The sequence below is a fragment of the Amborella trichopoda genome, chromosome 6 (genome assembly GCF_054954075.1).
Source record: "Amborella trichopoda isolate Santa Cruz 75 chromosome 6, AtrichopodaSantaCruz75HAP2 v2.0, whole genome shotgun sequence".
Classification (NCBI taxonomy): domain Eukaryota; kingdom Viridiplantae; phylum Streptophyta; class Magnoliopsida; order Amborellales; family Amborellaceae; genus Amborella; species Amborella trichopoda.
In genome coordinates, this window is record NC_142341.1 from 34,618,966 (window position 1) to 34,644,155 (window position 25,190).

Below are 25,190 nucleotides of genomic sequence, written 5' to 3' on the forward strand. Positions count from 1 at the left end.
TTTGCATGTATATGTATAGATATCTGTATATATGCATATGTGTGGGTGTGCATATATATATATATATATATATATATATATATATATATATATATATATAGAAAAGGCTTCTGTGGGCTAATGGGCTCACAAGAAAAAATGAGCCCAATGGTCCAGATTGAATCTAAGCCGATCTAACGATCATGGATGCCCGATAGTGTTTGAATTTTAATTTTTTTTCTACAAATCAAAATCACTAGAAATTTTAGATGTGTGTTCATAAAAAATAGGAGAATATTTAAAAAATATTAAAATAATATTTCACATGAAAAACATTGACCAAAATACCCCCATAAATGTTTGGGGGTATTTTGATTATTTTTAATTTTACAAATTATTTTTTTATATTTTTATGACGTGCGACTAGATGAGAAGAACATTCACCTAAAATTTCAAGTGATTTGGATTGTAGAAAAAAAATTAAATTCAAACACTCTCGACCGTTAGATCGGCTCAGATTCAATCTATGACATTGGGCTTGTACTATTCTATGAGCTAGTGGGCTCACCCTAGCATCTTCCTATATATATATATATATATATATATATATATATATATATATATATATATATATATATATATATATAGCGTGCGGTTTCTATAAGGTTGCAACCTTAAACATGCCAATTAAGGCACACCACCAAATTTTATCATAACATGTAATTTTGTTGTAAAACATTGTTAGTATCATCTTAAAATCTATTTTCATATCTAATTAGAAAATTTTAAACTCCAAAAAGGGTTAATATCAAGGAGATCTATAAACATATGAAAATTGTGAAAATGGACGGTCTAGATAATGTGTTGCAAGATGCACTATTTTTGAGACTCAAAAAGGTTTTTTTTTATATTCATACATCTCAATGTCGAGATGATCAAATGGAGGATTTTTCAACATCAAAACAACCTTTCCAATAGATTTTTAAGGTGCATGAGGTGCATTTGTGATTCTACATTTTAAGGTTGCAACTTTATATAAACTTTTCCCATATATATATATATATGGACGGCCAAATGATTTCATGCAACAGTTATATTGTAATATAATGCAACAATCTTCAAAAACCATGTTAGGGTCATCTGTTTGATCCAAATTTTAGACTATACACTCTTTCATTCTAATGAACAATAACAAAAATGAAAAAATTGACAACGTAACCTCGAAAGTATTTTTTAAGCCCAATTAACATAGACCGTCCATTTTGATAAGAAACGTAGATCTAGGCCTTAAGAGGAATTTTTCATATCCAAATTTTTTATATGACTTTATTATCAGTAGATGAACAATATTAAAAGAGGAAAAAGTGATTTTGAGTTTGTGAAGATTAAGATCATGAAATTCACAAAATGAATGGTCTAGATTCGTTGTTGGAGGGGCCTTATATTGACCATATCTAGGATTCAAATCAAAGATTTTTTTTGGGACTGATTATTGAGACGAAGGGAGTGAGTATGCGCAAAATTTTGGGCTATATAAATACCACAAACATGGTTTTATAAAAGTGTGGTTGCATTATAATATGATACAACCGTTGCATTAGATCACTACCATATATATATGGGGAATGATTTCATGTAAGAGTTGTATAGTAGTATAATGGAAAATGATATATATATATATATATATATATATATATATATATATATATATATATGGGAAAAGATTCTGTCAGCTCACGGGCTGACAACTACAGTGTCAGCCAACGGCCCAGATTGAATCTAGGTCCAATCCAATGGTCACGACCTCATTTCGTATTTGAATTTTCATTTCTTTTATACAAATCCAAATAACTTAAAATTTTGATTGTCTATTCTTAGAAGTTAGTAGAATCTAATAAAAATATTGAAAAAATAATTCAAAAAATATAAATTGACCAAAATGCCCTAAAAACTTTTTGGGGGTATTTTGATCAATTGATATTTTGCGCATTTTTTTTTTTATATTTTTATTAGGTGCGCCTTGATGAGTAGAATGTAAGCTTAAATTTTCAAGTAATTTGGATTTGTAGAAAAAAATAAAAATTCAAATACGAAATAAGGTCGTGACCGTCAGATTGGCCCAGATTCAATCTGGGCCTTTGGCTAACACAGTAGCAGTCAGCCTGTGGGCTGACAGCATCCATATATATATGGGCAGTGATTTCATGCAACAATTGTAAAGTAATATAATGCAACAATATTCAAAAACTATTTTAGGGCCATTTGTTTGATCATAATTTTAAATTATCTCTTTTTTCATTCTAATGAACAATCACAAAAAAAAAGAAAATTGAAAACACAATCTAGAAAGTATTTTTTTAACCCAATTAACAGAGGTCGTCCATTTTGATAAGATGGTTAGATCTAGGCCTTAGAAGGATTTTTTCGTTTCCAATTTTTTTAGATGGTTTTATTATAATAAATTTGTAAAGCAGTACTACTTTCAATTCATAGAAATTCATCTATTTTTTAAAAATTATTATTCAATAATTTGCATCGTATTGAAACTGAAATATATTAATTTTAAATCATTTATAGTTAAAAGTATAAATTTAAAAATAAATAAAGAAAGAAAGCTAGCTTTCTACTATTTTATCAATTGTTTGAATCTATAAATGTGGCATCAGTGTTGTTTTATTGTACATGATTATTTTATAGTAGAAAGTGACCCAACCCCTCGTCAGCCACAGTCTCAAGACCGTTGAGAACTAGTCCTCACGCCATCGGCATACAAAAGTTGAGTTCCGTCTGGGAACGCTGACCCCTGCTGACTGATCTGCCGCGTGCGACCCATCAAGCTCGCAAGCCCTCAATCGCAGATAGGTTTGACCCCCTTGAAGAAAGAGTTAGCGTGATGGTTATAGATGAATGTGACTCGCAGGAAGACCGCATGAACAGGTTTGAGGATATGGTGCCCGCGATGATGGAAAAGATCGATCGTATAGACGCAGCTCGCCAATCAGCTAACCATGGTCAATTCCCATCATTTTGATGGTGCACCTCCATGGCAGCCCCTTCCATCTGCCTCACAGGACAATTCTGTCCCTCACCTTGTCTCACAGGCAAACATTGATGCTATGGTGATCCATAGCTCAAAGAACAGGCAAATTCCAGAGATACAGGGCAGAACACCTTATCAAAGGTCGTACCCTTCATATATTGACCAGGTACCGTTTCCCTCAGGTTACAAGAAAGGGAAGTTTCCCCTATTCAATGGGACCACGTCCCTAAATCAGCATATCGCCCACTTTCAAGCAGCATGTCGAGAAATAGCGGCCGATGGGAGACTCCTTCTTCGTCATTTTGTTGAAACCCTTGACGACCCAGCTTTTCAATGGTATGCTTGACTTCCCCCGAACTCGGTACATACATGGGCGGAAATGGAAAAATTGTTCGATCAACGCTTTTATGAGGTTGAGAGAGAGGTTCAAACCATCAAACTTCTCGCCCTCATTCAAGACCCTGATGAGCCTGTGGACCAGTTCATATCAAGATGGAGAAATTTGACTGCTCGCCATCCTAATCCTATGCCCGAGAAGGAAGCAGTCCAAACTTGCGTGCAGAACATGCGACTCGAGATTGTTCTACATGTCGAGGCCTCTAATCCGACCTCCATGTCAGAATTGATCTCTAAATCAGTCTGCATCTATCAAGCCAGCATAGCGGGTCATGTCAAATGTCTGCAAGCTTAGCAAACAACCGGGTAATGGTAGCTCTCGAAACAACACACAAGACAACCAACAGAAAGGAGTTATCAATGCAGCCGTCATGGTCACTGATCCAAAGAAGACTCCCTCCCAAACTTTGGGGCACGGTGAAGACAGCTCTCATGGCAGGCAAGCAACAACATTTATACAATCGAGTACCCCCGCCGACCAACCTTGATCGGGGTGATTATTTCACCAGGCATAAGAACAAGGTCTACGCCTTTGAGAAGGAATGCGTCCTTGCGCTGTTGTGGTTATTATTGGAGCAAAATATGATTCACCTTCCAGAAGCCTTCCTTGAGCAAGCTGGCCTTGACACTCAGGCGAATTATTATGCTCACCATCGAAGGATCAATCATCCCACAGATGACTGCTACACGCTGAAAGATATTATCGAGGCCCTAATTGAGAAGGGTCAGATAAAGCTTGAAGACTTAAAGAAGGCCTTCGGAACAGTTGAAGCCTCCCATGCAGTAATCACCCAAGAAGAAGACGAAGCCCCTGACATCGTTCATGCCTTCTTTGTTATAATGCTTCAAGAAGGCATAATCACACTGAAGCAGGCAAGGCAACCCCGACGCCTTGCTAAGGGGACCGAGGACCATTAGTGCCCGTATCATCAGATATGGGGTCACTACCTGTGGGAATGCACCAGTTTCCATAATATATTTACAAAAAAAATGCAGGAATGTCAGGAGTTTTACAACGTCCCAGTCAATGACCCCCAAGCCACTATTCTTCCAATGCAAGAGGACCTCCCAACACAGGACCTTCCTAATAATGATTCACACTCTGTTGAACCCTTGACTTCCCATCCCTGGATAGTCTACAATGGGCGAAGCAAACTTAAGTCATTAAGACGAGAAGCAGTTTGCCAAGCTAAAGCCGTTCTCAAGCATAGTGAGATGAATCTAACACCACCTCAGAAAACCAAAAGGAGACGGGCTCCAACGGCTGCTCGTCGAAAAAACAAGATGGTTCAACCGCCATTGGAGCAAGAATTTCTTAGGCCCCTTCCCCTTCCCCCACTGCCAACTTTAATGGATTTCATCCCTGACACTATCCTCCTTCCTCTCACCTAGAGGACCTCCCAGAGTCATCTTCCACTTAGAGCACGTGCAATCAGGGTGACGATGTTAAAAGCACTCCCCAACAGTCTAAGCATGGGAAAGACCTAAAACACCCCCTGCACATGTCCGACCCTGGTGATGACATAAAAATCTGCCCAGATCGGTCTGACTAGGGGAATGACCTTAAAAGTCCCCCACTTTTTAGTCCTTCTCCTTCTTCTTATTCTACTTCTCATCTTTCTTCTCCTATGTTTCTTGCAGGTACAACCTTGAAATGTTCGGACTTCAAGGCTCTCGACAAAGAATTCAAAGGAATCAACATAAGCAGGACGCAACGGAAATGATCGAGAAAGACCCTGGCATAGGCAGCAGGATTCCTAACAGTTGTTGATGCCTTAGGAGCTAAAGCCAAGGCAAAGCCACCTTCTTCAAAGAAGCACAAAAGGTCGAAGTTAAAGAAACCACAGTGGCCCCCATCAACTCTCGTCGCCAATGAAAAAGAGAAGGCGAATTTCATGCATGGCCCCCATCAACTGAATTATGTTAGATGGAGGGTTGGTAGTCAACCTTATTCCAAGGAGGATCCTTACTCTATTAAGGTTAGGGTCTGAAGATCTTACTTCGACCCACGTCACAGTTCAAGGGTTTAACTAGTCAGGAGAGAAGCCAGATGGCATGGTTCGCCTTCGTTTTAAGATCAGTGAGTTGAATGATTATGCCAAGTTCCATGTAATGGACACCGACACTTCCTACAACATTCTCCTTTGTCGGCCACGGCTCCATGACCAAGGAGTGGTTCCGTCGACATTGCATCAGTGCTTCAAGTATAGTCGAGATGGAAGACAACATACAGTCTACGCTGACAATAGACCGTTCCCTGTAGTCGAAACTCACAACGCTGATGCTAAATATTACTTCACAGATCTGATGTCGCCTCAGAAGCTGAATGATAGAGGTCACAAGTCTACAATGAAGACAACATCTTCGCCTCATGAAGATGTTGAGGATGTTGGGAGAACATTGGTGAACATGTTCAAAGAGGAAGAAAGGCAAATAAGGCATAATTCTCCCTCTAACCCTTATTCATTCTAACATCCCTACAACCATTATGAAGAAACTCTATCTTCACTTATAGAGAAGTCCTCATCCTCTGCCCCCACTTCTGAACCACCTTGGCCAAAAGATGAACCAGAGGTCATTCTTGAGATTGAGCAAGTCATGGGGATAGAGTTCCCAGCTCCAAAGATCACCTATATGCTGAACCATCAAAAAGTCCTGCATATCCCTATTGCACTCTTGAAATCATAAGTAGCATGCCAACCACCGCGAAAGATTCTTCAAAATCCGGTCACTATAAACATAGAGAATGCTCCTCGCACTAGTGATTAGCAGCAAGTTCTACTTTTCCCTAATCTGGCAGGAGGAGAACTGTTTGAGAAAGTACAATCTTCTTCCCCTCAAGAGCAGGATCCCCTAGCAAACTTAAGAAGTGAAGTTTGCAATCTCCAAAGCCAATTGGAAGTTATGCGTAGTGCTTCAAAACATCTCAAGGAGTTCATGCTTGAGACCAAAGCTATGATGGGTTTGAAGTGAATGCACCACTAAAAGAGGCCAAAGCCCCTCCTAATTGGACTATCTATAAGGAGCAGGCTGATCAAATCATGAGGAAAATGAACTACAAACCCTTGTCCAATCAAAAATTAAGAGGAGAAAAAGCAGCGACTCCCAATTTCGAAGCTATCTAAGCCGTGGCAGCCTGTCATGGGACTAAACAAGGCCTAGGGTATTAGCTTCTCGAGATAATAAAAATGTCGACAGCCATTCAAAAAAAAAGGGGGTCCATGAGGTGCAGCAAAATAAGAAGAGAATGAAATCATGCAGCGAAGTCAGCCAGAAGAGAAAAAGAAGCACTTTATTTACGAGTTAAAGATTTTTACAAGCATTGGTAAAAGAAAAGACATTCTAAAAAATGATCAATCATCTTATTGATCTCTACGTTGCATGCTGCAGGAGAAGCCTTGGTATCTGGGACACGTTCCCTAAATTTGGCCACCTCTTGAGTCTCCTCCTCCATTGCCACAGTTTCGGACTCAATGTTGCGATCGAGTTCGGATAAATCAGCAACTAAAGAGGCCTCAATAGCCCTCCTCTGAATCGTCTCCGTCTCAAGGCCAGCGAATTCTTACCTCAATATTCGCATCTTCTCTCTGATTTCGATCATTCTCTTGTAGCTGCCTTGTGCCTCCCTCTTGAGATCCTGTGACGGTCAGTAATCGTGGCCTTCTTCTCAATGCAAGAATCTATCTTCTCACGACGACGCAAGATCGACTCCTCCAAGGAGGCTAGCCTACTGATTTCTGTCTCATGATGCAGTATTCCCGACCGTCAGCTCTCCAACTCATTTAGGGTTGACCAAAGCCTCGCCCAACTCATTGAAATGCAACTCCCTCAAGCCCTGAAGGCCTGCTCGAAGCATGCCTGCAATCATACCAAAAACCGCGCTAAAGATGGGCCTAGATGATCCTGCTGGGAATACAATGCTGAAGAAACTTCGGCTTCAAGGACCGGGCTTGTCGAAGTAATAGCCATATGAGCCACTGGCTCCTCTGAAACGATGGCAAAGCCCAGGCCCTCGTGCACTTCAGACCCAGGGGCCGCCCTAGCCTCAACCTACTTGGATTCTTCAACACCAGTCTTGTTGCCTTCACCCTCGCCTCTGGGGGCCTCCACTTTTATCCCAGCGGCCTCCAAACAAACCTATTCCCCATGCTTCTCACCCTCTTGAACTACCGCATCAACATTGGCAAGTTCAGAAGCTGCCTCTTCCCTTGGGCCTTCGCCAATCACAGATTCAGCCGCAGCCATGGTTTCTTCCATCTGACCTGCATCCTCAGCTGCCAGAACCTCAGCCACAAAAATTTCAACCCCTTCATCTTCATGATCTATGCCCTCGGGGGCAGCGGCCTCTTGGTACTGAGGGGCATCATTAACTACATGCCCTTCTTCTTGAATCATAGCCTCTACCTCAGTCGAGGCATTAAATCCCTAAAGCACATGGTCCACATCGGCATCAGATTCCTTTCTTGGAGCAATTGCTTTGGGACCCCCAGCCTCATCAGTCTCCATCGGAGTTGGTTCTGACTCAAGAACGACCCTTAAACTCAGAAGCGCCTCCCCAAGATCCGGAGTCACTTCCCGATCAAAAGGAATAACAATGGGCTTAGAAGGGCGGGAGTTGTTTGCTTCAGTCTCCGAAGAAGAAGAAGAAAATTCAAGAGAGACAGAAGATGGTGCAGAAAGTGCATAAGGTGACACAGGTAGAGTTGCTAAATGATCAGAGGAGGAAGAGCTACCTCTTGGTTTTGAGATCACAGGAAGATTGACACCCCTACGCCTTCGAGTACGCCCACTAACTGGAGATGACACTTGAATGTCAGTAGCGATGGAGCGTTTTCTTTTCTTTCCCCCAAGGAGTGGCTGCTTCAGAATTCCCCCCTTAAGAGGGGCCCTCAGTCAGTCTGCTATGAGGACCACTCCCAATCAGCACGTTTAGGTCCTGTGTTGGACGCTTCTCAAAACCAGGGACCTGTCGGCCCTCATCCCATTCAAATATGGAACCGAGTTTATCAAAGATGCTCCCAGTTCTCTCTTTCATGCCTAGAAATTTTGGCGAAATGTCATCAGCCACTATCTCTCGAGGGATCCCTAGAGCTTGCCAGTTCGAGGGATATTTCAAGGTGAAGACTTCATTAGGGGCAAGAGGGTCTGCCACTCTCCTTTGCCTGGTCTCTTGGTGCCAGTTGCGCTTCTCTCCTTTCCAAGGGTGACCTTTATCCCAGTATCCCTTACTGGTGATTCTCCACTAGTTCACATAAGCCTTGGTCATTCGTACCCTCCTGCCAAAGTGAGTAACACATATTTGCTTATTTCTGTCATTTCTAGACATGTGGACCAAGCGGTTTGTATATGCTATGGTAGCTAGCACTCACGAAGAGTCCCAAGGTCTTATGTTCTCTTCGTGTTCACCTTGCCCCGGCGCTTTTCGAAAAACACAAAGAAAGGGCAACCTTGACCAAGCCCATGTTGACGGGTGAAGTGGTGGGGGAAATACCCCTCTTGTCTGGCATTGTTTGGAGTCCGATAAGGTAGAACTCCTCCTCTAATGCTCAGGATGAACATGAGTTTCCTGATGGTTGTTGGAGCACCATCTAGCTCCTTTCGCAGTTCATCAACGCATGCACGATTAGTGAAGAAATGGGACCCGCCGCATATTCAAAGAGTCATTCCCAAATAAGCCTCGAGCTGACCCTGGGCTGTGAAAGATAGCCTTTTGGACATCAATCCTCATCAAGAAGGGCCACAATTTGTTCCCTGTGCCTTGGCTCCTCACATAAGTGGCAGGGAAATAGGCCCCTAGCCTCTCGTACACGTAATGGACGGGGAATGGAGTTTTAAAATCCCCAGGAAATGCCTCTCCTCCTACAATGCCATTCCTTCCCTCTTTGCCTTTGTAGGCCTTTCCACGAGATGGCCCCCAAGCCATGGTAAATATTACACAAAACCGGCTGAGCAAGGGCATGCTCACGCCCTCTTGACATGTCGCAGGACACATATAATGCGCCTAGACGAATGTCGTCTGCCCATCTAGAGAGCACGAACTTGCACAAAAATAAGGCCAAATACGTGGCCAAGAAGACACAGTTGTCACTGGTCTCGAATTGATACACGGGAGGCGTTCCCTTCACAACTGCCTTCCCTTTCCCTCTCGGAGTACCTCAACCACCTTCGGGATAGTCCCCACAAAAGAATTTCACCCATTCAGTGAAGGTGACCCGACCAGCCTTGGCATGGATCAATTGGTAAGCCTCGAAAATCTTTTGAAGACTGGCAGGCGGCTCTTCATCCCTCAAGCTAGCACCACCAAAGATGACTGAGTTCTGGGGCCCGAACTCGTCATACTTAGCCCCGATTATCAGAAGGCCCCCAATAAAATGAAGATCTAGCAAAGAGATTCATGCTTCCCCATGCCTAAGAAGCCAGGTATTGCTAACATGGCTCCATGTCTCCAATAATACCTTCACAGTATTGGAGCTCCGATCATAGTAGCTGCCCGAACACTGGACCGCTGCTAATAGAGAAGCACGTTCAAGAGTGCTTACGTGAGACACCAACACCTTGGCGGTCTAGGAAGAGTATCCCTTTAAGTATGGTGCCCCCCCTAAATTCGGAGGCCTTTTACTGATCGTTAGTAGCCCCTTTTCCTTTACCATTTGTTTTCCTAGAGTAGGCAAGTTCTCCCTGAAAGCTATATTTCTGTGCATACAATGAAGGAGCGCCACCCCTTCCTCGATACTGACATTGTCGTCATTACCCTCGAGGACTTCAAAACAAATGAGGTCAGTAATGAAAGTGACACTGAGAGGCCACTCTGGTTGGCATACTGGCTTGGTCAGCCAAAGGGGCTCACCCCTTGATAGAGCCGCATCGGTAAAATCATCGGTACCGACCTCTCCACCCCTGGGAAGCTTCTTTACGTCAGGAATTCGGTAAAAAGGACCAGCCATTATAAAGGGCTCAATGATTCAAATAAAAAATTGCTAAGGCACCGGATCAGCGACGGATGTGCACTCAAACCTTAGTGTCGGCTGGGCACTCAAATCTTAATGCTGGCCGTGTCTGCTAACCCTTAGCATTGGCTGCGTCTGCCAAAGCTTAGCGCCGGTTGTGTCTGCCAATGCTTAACATCGGATGTGTCTGCTTATGCTTAGCACCGACTAGGTTTGCCAAAATTTAAGCATTGGTTATGTCTGCCAATGCTTAGTGCCAGTTGTATCTGCTGACACTTAGTGCCGACTATGTTTCCAATGCTTAGGGCTGGCTGTGTTTGCCAACATCTAGCACTGGCTGTGTTCAAATTTCTCACACATGCTACAGATTCTACACGTGACACCTCGAGCCCTGCTACGCCGCCTGACAACCACCGCCACGTCACACGAGCAAATGACAACCGTCGTCACGTCCTTTTGTGCCTCTTGATGAAAAATCCCTACAATCGTTGGCCTTCTTCGCGACGGTCCCCAGCAACGGTCCACCTCCTTGCGCTCTTCGATTTCCTGTCGGAAACACTCTGCCGGTGCCAAGAACCATCTGCAACATCGGGAACCACTTAAAACCACCAGAAAACTACCCAAAACATGCAAAAATGTCCACTGCTGCACTTCCTACCTCTTCTACCCTTGAAGACCATGGCTGGAGTTCTCTTGCTTCCCAGAAAACCCCCTATGTTAAACCATAAAACTCCTGCAACTCTACCAATCTCTAGCAAAAACTTCTCCTTGACTTGCCGGAACACTTGATCTCCTGCCAGAAACTTGAATCCTTGTTGGAATCCCATTGCTTGTCGAACCTTCTACCGGGTTGCTCACTGTTAAAATTTTTATGTTTTTTTACCTTTGGTGAAAAAGTGAAGGAAAATGAGGTTTTACCCCCTTATATAGCCAGCACTACCCTCAAACACCCCTCACAAAATGGGAATTCCAGTCTTGTCTTGGAAAGCCAAACAACGATGGGCCGGGTCGCCTTTGACCTGAGGCTCGAGGCAACTCTCATCGCTACCTGTAAAATTCCAACAAGGACTGGGTCCGGCTGCATGGCTCAAATATTGATCCATACCTAGCACCGGCTATGCGGTCGAAGTTACTTAGCGCCGGCTGTGTTTCACCAACCACAGTGCCGATTGTGTGCTCGGTAACTCAGCGCCAGCTGTGTCCAAGCGATAGCACAGTGCCGATTGTATGTCTAGCAACTCAGCACCGGCTGTGTTCAAGCAATATCACGGGCCATCCTCAGCGCCGAATGTGTTTTTAACAATCCAGTGCCGGCTGATTGGTTAAGAAGCAACTTTGGCCATCTTTAGTGCCAGTTGCATTTTCAAAGACTTAGAGCCGGTTGAGTGCTCAAGAAATAATGGTTACTGCACCTGGCACCGACTATATTTTAAACAGCTTATTGTCGCCTACTCCAGGCTGAAGCCATGTGTATCCTATCATTATTATCCCCGGTGAAGTTGCACCTTAACTCTGACCTATTATCCCCGGTGAAGTTGCACCTTGACTCTGACCTATTATCCCTGGCAAAGTGGAACCCGGGTCGATTAAACTCAGGTCATGACTTCTCATTCCTAATAAGTGAGCCATACGCATACTATTATCCTTAGTGGAATTAGGGCCGTTTTTACTGCAATCCCCAGTGGTTTGCTTTACACTTAGTTATTCTGTGCTCAAGGATACAAAAGACCCACATTTGTCACCTCTTCCCCAATAAGGTCAGCTTTCCTATCTGGACCCCTCATCAGTCCTACCTATCTTATCCCCAAGGACTCAGACTGCTGCCCACAGACCTATTCCCCATAAAGCCTCACCTACATGGCGACCCAAGCCACGGTCCCAACTATATGACCAACTGTAGTGGTGGTCTAGATGCACGACCCTAAATGCATGGTTTAAACTATATGACCTTAAACTATAGCGGTGGTCTAGATGCACGACCCTAAAGTGCATGGTCCAAACTATATGACCTTAAACTGTAGTGGTGGTCTACATGTACGACCCTAAACTGCATGGTCCAAACTATATGACCTTAAACTGTAGCAGTGGTTTAGATGCACGACCCTAAACTGTATGGTCCAAACTATATGACCTTAAACTGTAGCGATGGTCTAGATACACAACCCTAAATTGCATGGTCGACACTATAGACCTTAAACCGTAGCAGTAGTCTAGATGCACGCTAAACTGCATGGTCTAAGCTATATGACCTTAAATTGTAGCGGAGGTCTAGTTGCACGACCTTAAACTGCACAGTCCTAAGTTGCATTACTCTAAACTACATAACCATAGTCCAAACTATATGACCTTAAACTGTAGCAGAGGTCTAGTTGCACGACCTTAAACTACATGGTCCTAGTTGCATGACTCTAAACTGCATAACCACATTTTAAACTATATGACCTTAAATTGTAGCAGTAGTCTAAATGCACGACCCTAAACTACATGGTCCAAACTATATGACCTTAAACTATAGCAGTGGTCTAGATGAACGACCTTAAACTACATGGTCCAAACTATATGACCTTAAACTGTAGCCCTGGTCTAGATACACGACCCTAAAGTGCCTGGTCTAAACCATATGACCTTATAGCAGAGGTCTAGTTACATGACCTTAAACTGTACGGTCCTAGTTGCATGACTCTAAACTGCATAACCACGGTCCGTGCTGCATGACTCTAAACTGCACAACCATGGTGTAGATGCACGACCCTAAACTGCATGGTCCAAACTAGATGACCTTAAACTGTAGCGGAGGTCAAGTTGCACAACCTTAAATTGCTTGATCTTAGTTGCATGACTTTAAACTGCATAACCACGGTCCCTAAACTGCACAACCTTGATCTAGATGCAGGAACCTAAACTACATGGTCTAAACTATATGACCTTAAACTGTAGCGGAGGTCTAGTTGCACGACCTTAAACTGTACAGTCCAAGTTGCATGACTCTAAGCTACATAACCACTATCCAGCTGTATGACCCTAAACCACACGTCTTGGTCGTATGACGATAAACTGCTTTGCATGGGTCCTAGAGGTATGACCTTAAAACTCACCCCCACATACACGCACACACCTTTTACGTGCATCTTCGAGCATGTCTTCCCTAACCGACCCGTTAACATGCACGCACCACCTTCACTACCTCCCCAGTGAGTTCATTCCTTTCATCATCTTACATCATTCCCTAGTGAGTCTTACCCATGCTCACAAAATGGCGAATCATCCCACCATCTATACTTGTCGTAAGATAGTGGGTCACCACTTTCTACATTCCATCCATACATCATTCATCTTTCATAGGTAGCCTAGTGCCATCTCCCCAAAAGTGAGCTAAAACCACTACTACGCTCACTCCATGGCCTCTACAGACTGCCATCCATCTCCATTATATTCCAGCTATATGACCTTAAACCATAGTGCACGTCTTGTCCATATGACGATAAACAGGTTTGCACAGGTCTCGGAGGCATGACCTTAAACACGTCTTCACAAAAAATGATGAGCATGGTGTATACCTTGATAAGGGAATGCCATGAGTAAAATGATGGACGGGCATGGTCACAAAACCATGAGTAAAAAAAATAGACACGGTAAAAACCTGAAAGGGCATCGTGAGTAAAATGGAAGAATAAGGGTGGACATGACCGTAAGGTCATAGGTAAAAGAGCTCCAAATAAAAGAAAGTTGGTGAAAACCGTTTCTACGATATCGCTTCCCAAGTTCAAGTGAAAATCCACAAAGACGTTTGGACCAATAAACAAGTTGATGCAGCGCTCGCCTCAATAGGAAGCTTCAGTCCTCACTCAACAAGAAAAAATTCCTTGGTGTTACAATACCAGGGTCCAAAAATACGAGCTCTAAGGAAAAGATTCCTACAGCCTGAGTCTTGTTACAAAAAGGGTTCGAAAGACAGAGAATCTCCAAGACGGTAAGATAAGTCCAATGAAGAGGAGCATCATTCCCATGAGGTCATGAAATGCACTCCATGATGCTGGATATGCTCCAAGAAGGCTAAGTCATGGTTGACTTTGGAGCGACAGTCAGATGATTGACGTAGCTATAAAGCAGTGGGTAGGGGTGGTTGTACCAAAAGCTGGTCATCTCTATAAACTGAGGTACCTTACTTGCCAAGAAATAACTAGTCAATCATGACTTTGGAGTGGCTATTAGATGATTGTTGTAGCTGCAAAGCAGTGGGTAGGAGTGGTTGTACCCAAAGCTGGTCACCTCGATAAACTGAGGTGCCCTACTCGCCAAGGAATAACTGATGCATAAAGCAGACGATGCCGATGTAAGGCCCTTCAGCATACCATTCACATAATCCTCGAAACATGGCTCAACACTAAGGGATACAAAGAAACCCAGACCAAATGGGAACAATGCCCTTCATCATGACACTCAATTGCCAGACGGGCCTGATTCTGACTGACGAGATCGGTACAAAATCCTTAGCTTCAGAATCACAAACAGTCCACACAAGGGTAAAGACTTCGATAAGATCCTTAAAAAAAGTCTCTTCTCCCCTTAAAGTCTCTACGGACGGACCCGCGAACAATACATCCCTATGTCTGAGCATTCTAGTTGCGCCATTGTGTAAATCTCCTCGGCGTTCATGTGGTCCTATGGCTAGGGAAAAAAAAGTAATAAAGCCGAAGGAAATTTTTCGAATGTTGTCCTTCTCACTTCTCTCCGCATTTTTCAGCACCTTAGTCCCTGATGCGGAATAAAGAAGGAAGCAGGTCAATAAAGCCTACAAAATAAGTGGAAATTTTGACAATCTCATAATTGCTCCAGAATTGATCACAATCTTCATCATCACTGTAGAAGGCCACGCCAAGTTTTATCGCGATCAGACATGTTTAAGGTAGTGAACACAAAGAAACAATTTCGAAAAAATTGGCCTCTAACACCTTGAAATGGACCTTATAACTAGAACTATATTTTTGGTGAGTCAAACAGCTGTGGGACCACCACCATTGAATCCAGCACGGTCGAAAACCCCTATGGGTCAAGTTTCGATTTAATCGAGCACTCCAGGACAAAGTTATGGGTAAAATACCGAAAAGGGGTAGGCTGCACACTATTCCCGTATCGGCTCCCTACACCAAAACACAATTAAAGGTGACTGTTTTCACAGTCACAAAATAGTCACGCGCAGTCACTTTCAGGGCCCATATCTCACTGGATTCGAGTTAGATCGCGCTCAAATTTGGTGATCGTGTTCATCTCATCAAGACGAGCGATTCAATATGTGGTACGCCCATGAAGATGCCCGAGCAGGGAGATAAACTACAGAGAAAATGCTGATCCGGGAAGAAAGATGCAGAAAATTCAGCAGTAGCACACCGAACTCCGGTAGCTAAATCCCGATGCTCACATACCCGATCGGCACGAAACCAATTGCATTATGTGCGTAAGGTCTATGGCCATATCTGGTCAGAACCTTATGTACGATTAATGGTTGGATTTCACATACGGAGGCGTCAAAGCTTCTGTCCGGTCGTTGGATTTCAATATTCCAGCAAAAAACTCAAGACGACCAAATCTTCGTCAGAACACAAAATTGAGCTGTGTTTCTTGCAACATGATCGTGACGGCATGCTAAGTGTGATTCAGTGAAGAAATCATGAAGAAACATCAAGGAACGAGCACACAATTGATCTAAAGTTTTCAAGATTCATCCAAAATTCAAGTTTCATGATCATGGCTTAAAAACATGATTCATGACTCGAAGTTGGTATCAAATCGATCTCCATGCCGAGCCCAACAAGAAAACAATCATTTTTCGATCAAATGGGCATCAAAACAACCCCATATCAGTAATAGAAGATCATGCAAGTTCTCGAGCAATTGTAGGGACTGTTCTAGAATTCCACACATTGTTAGGCAAGGGCAAAACAGTCATTTTGCACCTATTTTTAGAATTTCTTTTAATTCAATTAAATTGTAATTATTTTCAATTTTAGCAAGTTTTGGGCGTACACCCATGTTTTAGCCCAATTCTATATAAGCATGCAAAGCCAAATTGTAAAGGACCTTCGATTCATTTCACAGAACGATCAATAAAATTTCAATTTCCTCTTGAACTCGTGGGTGCATCTTGGAGAGAGAGAGAGGAGAGAGAAGAAAAGGACTATTACCCGTCAATAAGGTAACTTTCTCTCTCCTCCCCTCTTTCTTTCTCCTCACCCTTTCTCTCTCCTCCCCTCTTTCTCTCTCCTCTTCCTTTCTCTTTCCTCCCCCTTTCTCTCTCCTCCCCTCTTTCTCTCTCATCTTCTTTCTTTCTCTCTCCTCTTCTTTTTTTCTCTCTCTTCTTCTCATCCCTATATCTCTTTCTCTCTCTTCTTCTCATCCCTATCTCTCTTTACTCTTTTTCTCATCTCTATCTCTCTTTTTCTCCCTTCTTTTCATCTTTATCTCTCTCTCTCTTTTTCTCAAGCCTATCTCTCTTTCTGCTCTTCGTCTAACACAGTCGATGAAGCCTAACGCTGACTTCATCTTCCCTCTTTTCTCGTTTAACACAGTCCGTGAAGCCTAAAGCCGACTGCATCCTCTCTCTGCTCTTCGTTCAACGCAGTCGGTGAAGCTTAGTGCCAAATGCATATTCTCTCTCTTCTTGTCTAACACAATCGGTGAAACTTAGCATCGACTGCATCTTCTCTCTCTTCTCGTCTAACACAGTTAGTGAAGCCTAACGCCGATTGTATCCTCTCTTTTCTTACCTAACATAGTTGACGACTGCATCCGCTCGCTCTTCTTGTCTAACATAGTCGGCAAAGCCTAGTGCCGTCTGCATCCTGTTTCTCTTCTCGTCTAACACAGTCGACGAAGCCTAACGTCGACTGCATCATCTTTCTCTTCTCGTCAAACATAGTTGGCGAAGCCTAGCACCGACGGCATATTCTCTCTCTTTTCTATCTAACACAGTTGGCGATGCTCAACACCGACTGTGTTACCTCTCTCTTCTTTGTCTAACCCGGCCGGCGATGCTCAGTGCCGACTGAGTCCTTTTCCTCGTCTTTGCCTAATACAGCCAGTGACGCCTAGCACCGTCTGTATCCATCTAGCCCCGTATGACGTAAAGGGTGGATGTATCTATCCATTGCTACATGATGTTAAACTGCTTAGTGGGATCTATGGTTGCAGGAGCTAAAACTGCTAACTAAAAATTTGTTTTTCAAAATAACTTTCTCTTTTCGAAATGATTCACTATATGTCTTGTGTTTTCAAACACTTTAATTTCTTTGTTAAAATCGTGACCTGTCCAAAGCTCCAGGTTCCATTTCAAAATTCCCCCCTTGTTTTCAAAATTTATGAAAAGACTTTTAAAAACAAAGGAGCTTGCACACCTGTATATGATGATTACCGCGTTGTAGCCTCATCTTTCTCTTGAGAATTGACCAGGCAAACATTTTCCTAAAACAAGTAAAACCTATAAAAGACATTAGGAAACCCTAAGGAAATCAAAGAAAATATCAGGTTTAAGAATTTGGAATTGTGAAAATCCGTGAAGTTAAGTGGCATGGCCAGAAAATCCAACTCGAATTTCAAGCTTGTGCAACTCATCGACATCTCATGCTGAAAACCCTAAGATGAAAATGCCCACATTTATCTCTCTCCCTCCTCTTAAATATGGTAAGCATCTTTCTCTCTTTCTTAAATATTATGTTTTTATGTTAAATATTTTTCGAATCAATCCCAAAAATTTTTAAAATCAATCCTAAACCAAAATTTTCGAATCAATCCCGAACTATCATAGATATTTTTGGGATTGATTCGAAACATTGACTAGACAAGCATCTTTCTCTCTTTCTTAAATATTTTTCCTACCCTTATCACCAGCCAAACTTCATCGCACGGTAACAGTTATCCGCTAGTATTTCAATTTTCATTTTTTTTACCGATCAAAATGATCTAAAATTTGGTGTATGTACATCTTAGTGACGCGCACCTAATAAAAATATGAAAAAAATAATTTGTAAAATATAAATTGATCAAAATACCCCCATAATTTTTTTGAGGTATTTTGCTCAATTTATATTTTACGAATTATTTTTTCATATTTTTATTAAGTTTGCCTCATTAAGATGTGTACACGCTCCAAATTTTCAGTAATTTGGATTTGTGGAAAAAAATTGAAATTTAAAACACTATCAGACAACTATGACCTTGCGATGAAGTTTGGATGGTGTTGAGTGCAGGCGAAATCACTGTTGATTTTCGTTCATAGGTATTGGAAAGTGTTTATATATATATATATATATATATATATATATATATATATATATATATATATATATATATATATATATATATATAGGAAATGATCGTGTCAGCCAATAGCTCATATTCAATTTAGGCCAATCTAATGGTCATGACCTCATTTTGTGTTTGAATTCTTTTTTTTTTTTTCTATAAATTCAAAATCGCTTGAAATTTGGAGCGTCTATTCTTTAAAAATAGGAGAATCTAATAAAAATATAAAAAAAATTCACAAATATAAAATGACCAGAATATCCCCGAAACGTTACGAGGGTATTTTGATCAATTTATATTTTACAAATTAGTTTTTATATATTGTTATTAGGTGCACCTTGATGAGAAAAATGAATGAAATTTCAAGTGATTTGGATTTGTATAAAAAAAAATGAAAATGAAAATACAAAATGAGGTCTTGACCGTCAGATCGGCCCATATTGAATCTGAGCCTTTGACTGACACTATAACAGTCAGCTCGTCGGCTGACAGAATCCATTCCCATATATATATATATATATATATATATATATATGGGAAAATTTTATTTAGAGCCGATGCTCTAAATAATCAAATTTGGGCCTACCTCAAAAATTTCACTAGAAGAGGTTGTTTTGATGCTCCAAATATCTTCAAATTGATCTTCTTGACATTAAGATACATGGACATGAGAAAAAAAATAGATTTCAAGTTTTGAAAATAATATATTTTGTAACGCATTTTTTGACTGTCAATTTTCAAGAGTTTCAAGTTTTTTTAAATTTGTTGATCGACACTATTTTTTGAAGCTTTAAACTTTATAAATAAAGATAAAAATATATTTTAAAGCTATCACAGAGATTTTCGGTATTAAAACCACAATTCTCGATGCTATTTGAAGGTAGGCTCCAATTTGATTGTTTAGAGCCTAGGCTCTATACAAACCGCACCTTATATATATATGGAAAAAGATGTGCTTGGCCGTCTCGCTCGTAGCATTCAGGTGTGCCCAACGGCACTGATTTAACTTTTGAGTTTGGAGGGTAAGGATGCCATCCTGTGGGGAGTTGGTTTGAAAGTTAACAAAAAAATTTAATCCCGTGGATAGTGACACCCACAGAGAAATCGGTACGAGTACTCCCTCTCCTTTCGCTCTCTGCGTATTCTCTCTCCTCTTGCTCTCTCTACGTATTCTCTCTCCTCTCGCTGCATATTCTCTCTCCTCCGCATAGCAGCTTATCCCTGCTAAAACAAGCTCTCTTCTTGCTGCTACCATTTGTCCCTGCTCCTCAAACCCGTGTATCTTGCACAGAAGCTCTCTCCCTCTCAAGGTAAGCTAACGCTCTCTCTCTCTGGTTTTCTATTTCCATCTTTCCCTCTAGTTTTTACTCTCGATATATACCAAAACCCCAAAGAACATCACTCAATATGAGCATTTTTGCCCAGATTTTTTCTCTCTGGTTTTCATTTTTATAGCATTTTTGCTCAGATTTTGTTTTTGTTTCTCGAATATCCCAAATACTGAGTAAAAACCATGTGTATATATAGTTCTTTCTCTGTAGCATTTTTTGCCTAGATTTTTTTATAGCATTGTTTGCCCAGATTTTTGTTTTCGTTTTTGTAGCATTTTTGCCCAGATTTTGTTTTTGTTTCTTGAATATCCCTAGTACTGAACAAAACTTTGTGTATATATGGTTCTTTCTCTGTAGCGTGTTTTGCCTAGATTTTTTTATAGCATTTTTTGCCCAAATTTTTGTTTTCGTTTTTATAGCATTTTTTCCCAGATTTTTTTTCATTTCTTGAATATCCTTAATACTGAGGAAAACCCTGTGTATGTATGGTTCTTTCTCTGTAGCATTTTTTGCCCGGATTTTTGTTATTTCATTTTTTGCCCAGATATTTGTTTTTGTTTTTATAGCATTTTGCCCTAGATTTTGTTTTCGTTTCTTGCTCAGATTTTCTATTTGTGTTTGCTTTTGTTTTTTGGCAAATATATGGTTTTCTTTGTATTTAATGTAAAACCCTATGTATTTTGGTTTCCAACTGTTGAATAATTATCGAGGTAAAAATGTTGCTTAGTATTTGGGATATTCAAGTATTGTTGTAGATATTATTTATAGTTTTCTTTCGTTTCTTGGAAAATATATAGTTCTTTCTCTGTTTTTGATGCAAAACCCTGTGTATTATGGTTTCCAACCGTTGAATAATAATTGAGGTAAAAATGTTGCTCAACATTTGGGATTTTCAAGTATTGTTGTAGATATTATTTATAGTTTGCTTTTGTTTATTGGCAAATATACGGTTCTTTCTCTGTATTTGATGCAAAACCCTGTGTATTCTAGTTTCCAACTGGTGAATAATGATCGAGGTAAAAATGTTGTTCAGTATTTAGGATATTGAAGTATTGTTGTAGATATTATTTATAGTTTGCTATTGATTGATGTTCATTGTTACAACATGTGGCAATCTTGTTTCTCATTGTTTGGATGTGAAATTCGATGGCTGCATTATTCCATTGACCAGGCTCAAACTTTGAAAGAAATTTCAACTGAATTTGTGAAACACCCATGCTATTAGATTTTGTCAAAGGTAAATGGTCTTATTGTATAAATCCTCATTTTAGTATAATTGAATTAAATTCTGGTGCAATTTTTTCGCTTCAGTTGCATTGAGTTTATATCACAAATATGTAATATCCATGTCTTACGATTTTTGCATATGGCAAGGTGGGTAGAGAAAAATATGATTGGTATTCTTATAGTGAAGGTTTAAATATATGTATTTGTGTAGTTTGCAGTTTCATGTCGGGTAAGTAAAAAAACTGAGATGGATCCCACAAATTTAGTCTGTGTGGCATCTAGCACATGCCCAAATGTAGGCAGCATTGTCACCAAACAAAGGTCAAGAAATAGAAGAACCAAGTGTAGGAATGATGTTTAGATCAGAGGATGATACATATGAGTTCTTTAAGTCTTATGCATTCACCAAAGGTTTTGATATTCGCAGGGGGACGCAGGGGGAGTACTTATACCAAGAAAGGTAAACAGATCGATAGGGTTTAGTTTGCTCCAAGAAAGGGTTTAAACAAGAAAAACCTGATAAAAGTGGTAAGGTTTACCCTGAGTTAAGGTGTAGGTGTAAGGTTAGGATATGCATAAGTAATCAAGAAAACGGAGAGTGGAAAGTGATTAACGTCGTTAAATATCATAATCATGAGCTAGTTAGTCTAAGCAAAACTCGTCTAATTCACACACACTGATCATTATCGAGTGCTATAAAGTCATTGATACATTCAATGAGATCGATAATGGTTAAGCCTAGACATATTCATGACATATTCATAGAGCAGGCTAGTCCCTTGTACACAAAAGGATATTCAAAATGGAATAGCAAGCATTAGAAAAAAACTTAGAGGAGAAGATGGCAATTTAATTTTGCAATGGCTCTATAAAGAGAACCAATCGAACCCATCATTTTTCTACAGATTGAGATTTGATGATGATGATCAGATTCACAGTATCTTATGGGTAGATTCTACATTTAGAGTTTCCTACTAATGCTTTCCTAATGTGGTTACCTTTGATGCCATATACAAGACAAATGCGTTTGGTATGCCCTTTGCACCTATACTTGGTGTAAATCACTATTTCAGTACAACTTTCTTTGGATTTGCACTCATATTTGACGAGAAGATATAATCATTTATATGGGTATTTGAAAACTAGTTGGAAGCCATGGGTGGTTATTCTCACTTATTATGATCTTGCAATTTCATATGCAGGAGGCAAGTTCTTTATCAAAGTAAGAATCATTATTGTAAGTGACATATACTTGTGAAGATCAAAGAAAAAATGTGTCATGTCTTGCGTATGCATCCTTCTTATTCAGATACCTTTAGGAGATGTGTGGCTAGCCAAACAATTGAAGAATTTGAATCGAGTTGGAAATCAATAATTGATAATTATAACCTGGAAGACAATGAATGACTCAGTAAGCTTTATGGTTGTCGCATGCAATGGGTTGATGCATACTTGGCTGGCATGTTCACTGCGGGTATGACTTTTACTCAAAGGAGTGAAGGGATGAATACATACTTCAAGATGTACTTAACACCCACAACAAGCTTGCGTATATTGTTAGAAGTTGTTGCAAAAGTCAAAGATAAGAAGGTGCGAAAAGAGAGGGAAAATGACTTGAAAGATATTCAAACTACTCCAGTCTTGCGAACAACCACTTTTATTAAGACACATGCATAAAAAATCTATACTTCAAAAATTTTAAAGATATTTGGGGATGAAGTGGCTAATTGCTTTAATTTTACGAGGGAGACAGTAGAAGACAATGGAGCGGTTGCAACCTTTAAGGTGTCAATCCTAGGGTCCGGAGCTAAATCCTACTTAATGAAATTCAATTGCCATGACAATTTTGTTTCTTGCTCTTGTCACTTCTTTGAGAGGATGAGCCTTCTTTGTAGGTATGTATTAAAGATTTTTATGGTAAAAGAGGTCTTTGATATCCCTCAACAATATATAATGAAGCATTGGACCATGGATGTAAAGAATGGAGTTTTCCTTGATGACATTGGGGGAACAAATTCAAATAACATTTGAACTACCACGCTCCATTAGATATAATGAGGTTGTACAGGCAAGTCAATCCCTTGCCGAGCGTGCTTCACAAAGTATAGAGGGCCATGAGTTTGTAATGACTATAATAAAAAATGGAATTCGTCAGTTTGATGAAAAGTTCATGTGCAAGAGAGGTCTACAGGATAATGTCATGATCCATGTCAATGAGGATGTCAATTCTGCTAGTTGTAGTAACACACCAAATGGAAGTAACCGTTGTCGTAATGTCCTTGAACCTGCACGAGCACGGACAAAGGGATGATCGACCACCAAAAGAATGAAAGCTCGGTCTGAGGGATGGAAGCCAAAAAAAATAAATACGCAGTCTGCAATGGCAGTGGGCATGACAAAACGAATTACCCGTCGTTCGTTTGTGATAGGTATAACTGCATACCTTTACATTATTTTGATTTGCAATTGTATTATCTTCGTTATTGTTGATGCATTTGATTTACAATTGTATTAGCTTCAATTTAAATGTTAACATATGAATTTATCTTCGTCTTACAACGCTAAGGAAAAAACATGTCGTACACTTCGAACCCATAAGAAGGCAGCAAAAGTGAGTTGATGGTAAGATTCAGTCACATCAAATCCATTCATATATGAGTGGTAACTAGTGAAGTGCTGAGTTTGTTGTGTCCATCAAAGTATATTTCAAATTAAAAGTTTGACTTGCAGCCTGGTTGGTTTATATTCTTATTATAGTGTTCTTATCAAAGGAAGGTGATACCGTTCACTTGTGAAATGTAAGTTTTAGATATAATTTTTTGACTCTTGGGATCTGCTTTTATCATCATAGCATCAGTTATTCGTAAATCGAGAAGATATGAATTCCTTGAACGTATTATGTTAAACAATATCTTTTTCATTATCCGTGCATGTTCTTATCATCTTCTATTTCCAATTCTTCTATAAAAGATTGGAGTTTATATTTGCTGATTATTTTACCTTGTCTTTTTGCAGATTTTGTGCTGCAGAAAGTGAAAGCTGCAAATGATTTAAAAGATAACCCATTGGTGGAAACATGAGGCAATTGTGTTAGCAGTCAATGGCTAGAACTTGTATCTCAAGTAATAGACTTCGGATTATTTGCTGCAACTTGTAAAATACCTTTTGGGATCCTTTGTATTTGATTGGTACTCTATCCATAGTTTTGGTACTATTGTTTTCTACGCCTTTAACTAGATTGACAGAACTCAATATAAGCATTGTAGCATTTTTTCATGGCTGTGTCTATTGAAGTCCCGAAATTATGTATATTGGTCTGGAGACAATTTTTTCTTTTTGGGAGAAGTATATGGTTGTTTTGTTACTCTACTACTTTTGGGTAATGCTCTTATAGTGTTAATTTTGGGCTGAACCTGCGGCTTTCAAGTTTTTTTTTTTCCTCTTCCTTTCCATGGTACATGTGGATTTAAGATATGTAACATCTGTTACTGCCTTATTTCGTTCATTTGGTGGCAATGATTTTGCTTTAACACACTCCTTATTCTCCATGTGGAAGGAGATGCCTTCTTGCCTTCGCTTTGTTGAAGCCCGCTTGGTTCTCTCTGTGCCTTGCGTGTATGTGCATTTGGACTCTTTCTCCCCCCATGTGGATGGAGATTTCTTTTGCCAGCATGAGGTGGGCACCTCTGGGAATAAACTTTAATGTCTTCATATGGATAATCTACAAATGGCATAAAGATTACTGCGTTTTTTTCAATGTGAGCCATATCTGAAAATTTTCAGATGAAATCTTGCGTTTCTTTCTGGTAGATCAGCTCGGTTTGCAGGTGTCTTACAATCCAGTCGATGGTTTGGTTAAAGAGTTTTTCATGTACAAGATCCCAAAAGAATTATGAACCTGCCATGTGAGCTAAACCAAAATTTTGGAACTCACAGAGAATATCAGTTAATCCCCTATGAAAAGCACAATTC

The 25,190-nt window shown here is 40.4% G+C and overlaps 1 protein-coding gene across 3 annotated transcripts in view; it reads left to right on the plus strand.

Moving 5' to 3' along the window:
- LOC110007350 (mediator of RNA polymerase II transcription subunit 15a-like) overlaps nucleotides 1-24,588 on the plus strand; it is a 29,530-nt gene extending 4,942 nt beyond the window's left edge. Inside the window, exons 4-5 of one of the 3 annotated variants that reach the window (XM_088869812.1) lie at nucleotides 21,163-21,228; nucleotides 24,234-24,588. In XM_088869812.1, coding sequence (XP_088725938.1) covers nucleotides 21,163-21,175 — 13 coding nt within the window. In that variant the 3' untranslated portion in view covers nucleotides 21,176-21,228; nucleotides 24,234-24,588. Of the gene's footprint in view, nucleotides 1-19,757; nucleotides 19,971-21,162; nucleotides 21,229-24,233 lie in introns of those variants that run through there. The other 2 variants (XR_002281072.2, XM_088869813.1) reach the window with 2 other exon arrangements.
- The last annotated feature ends 602 nt before the right edge of the window (nucleotides 24,589-25,190 follow it).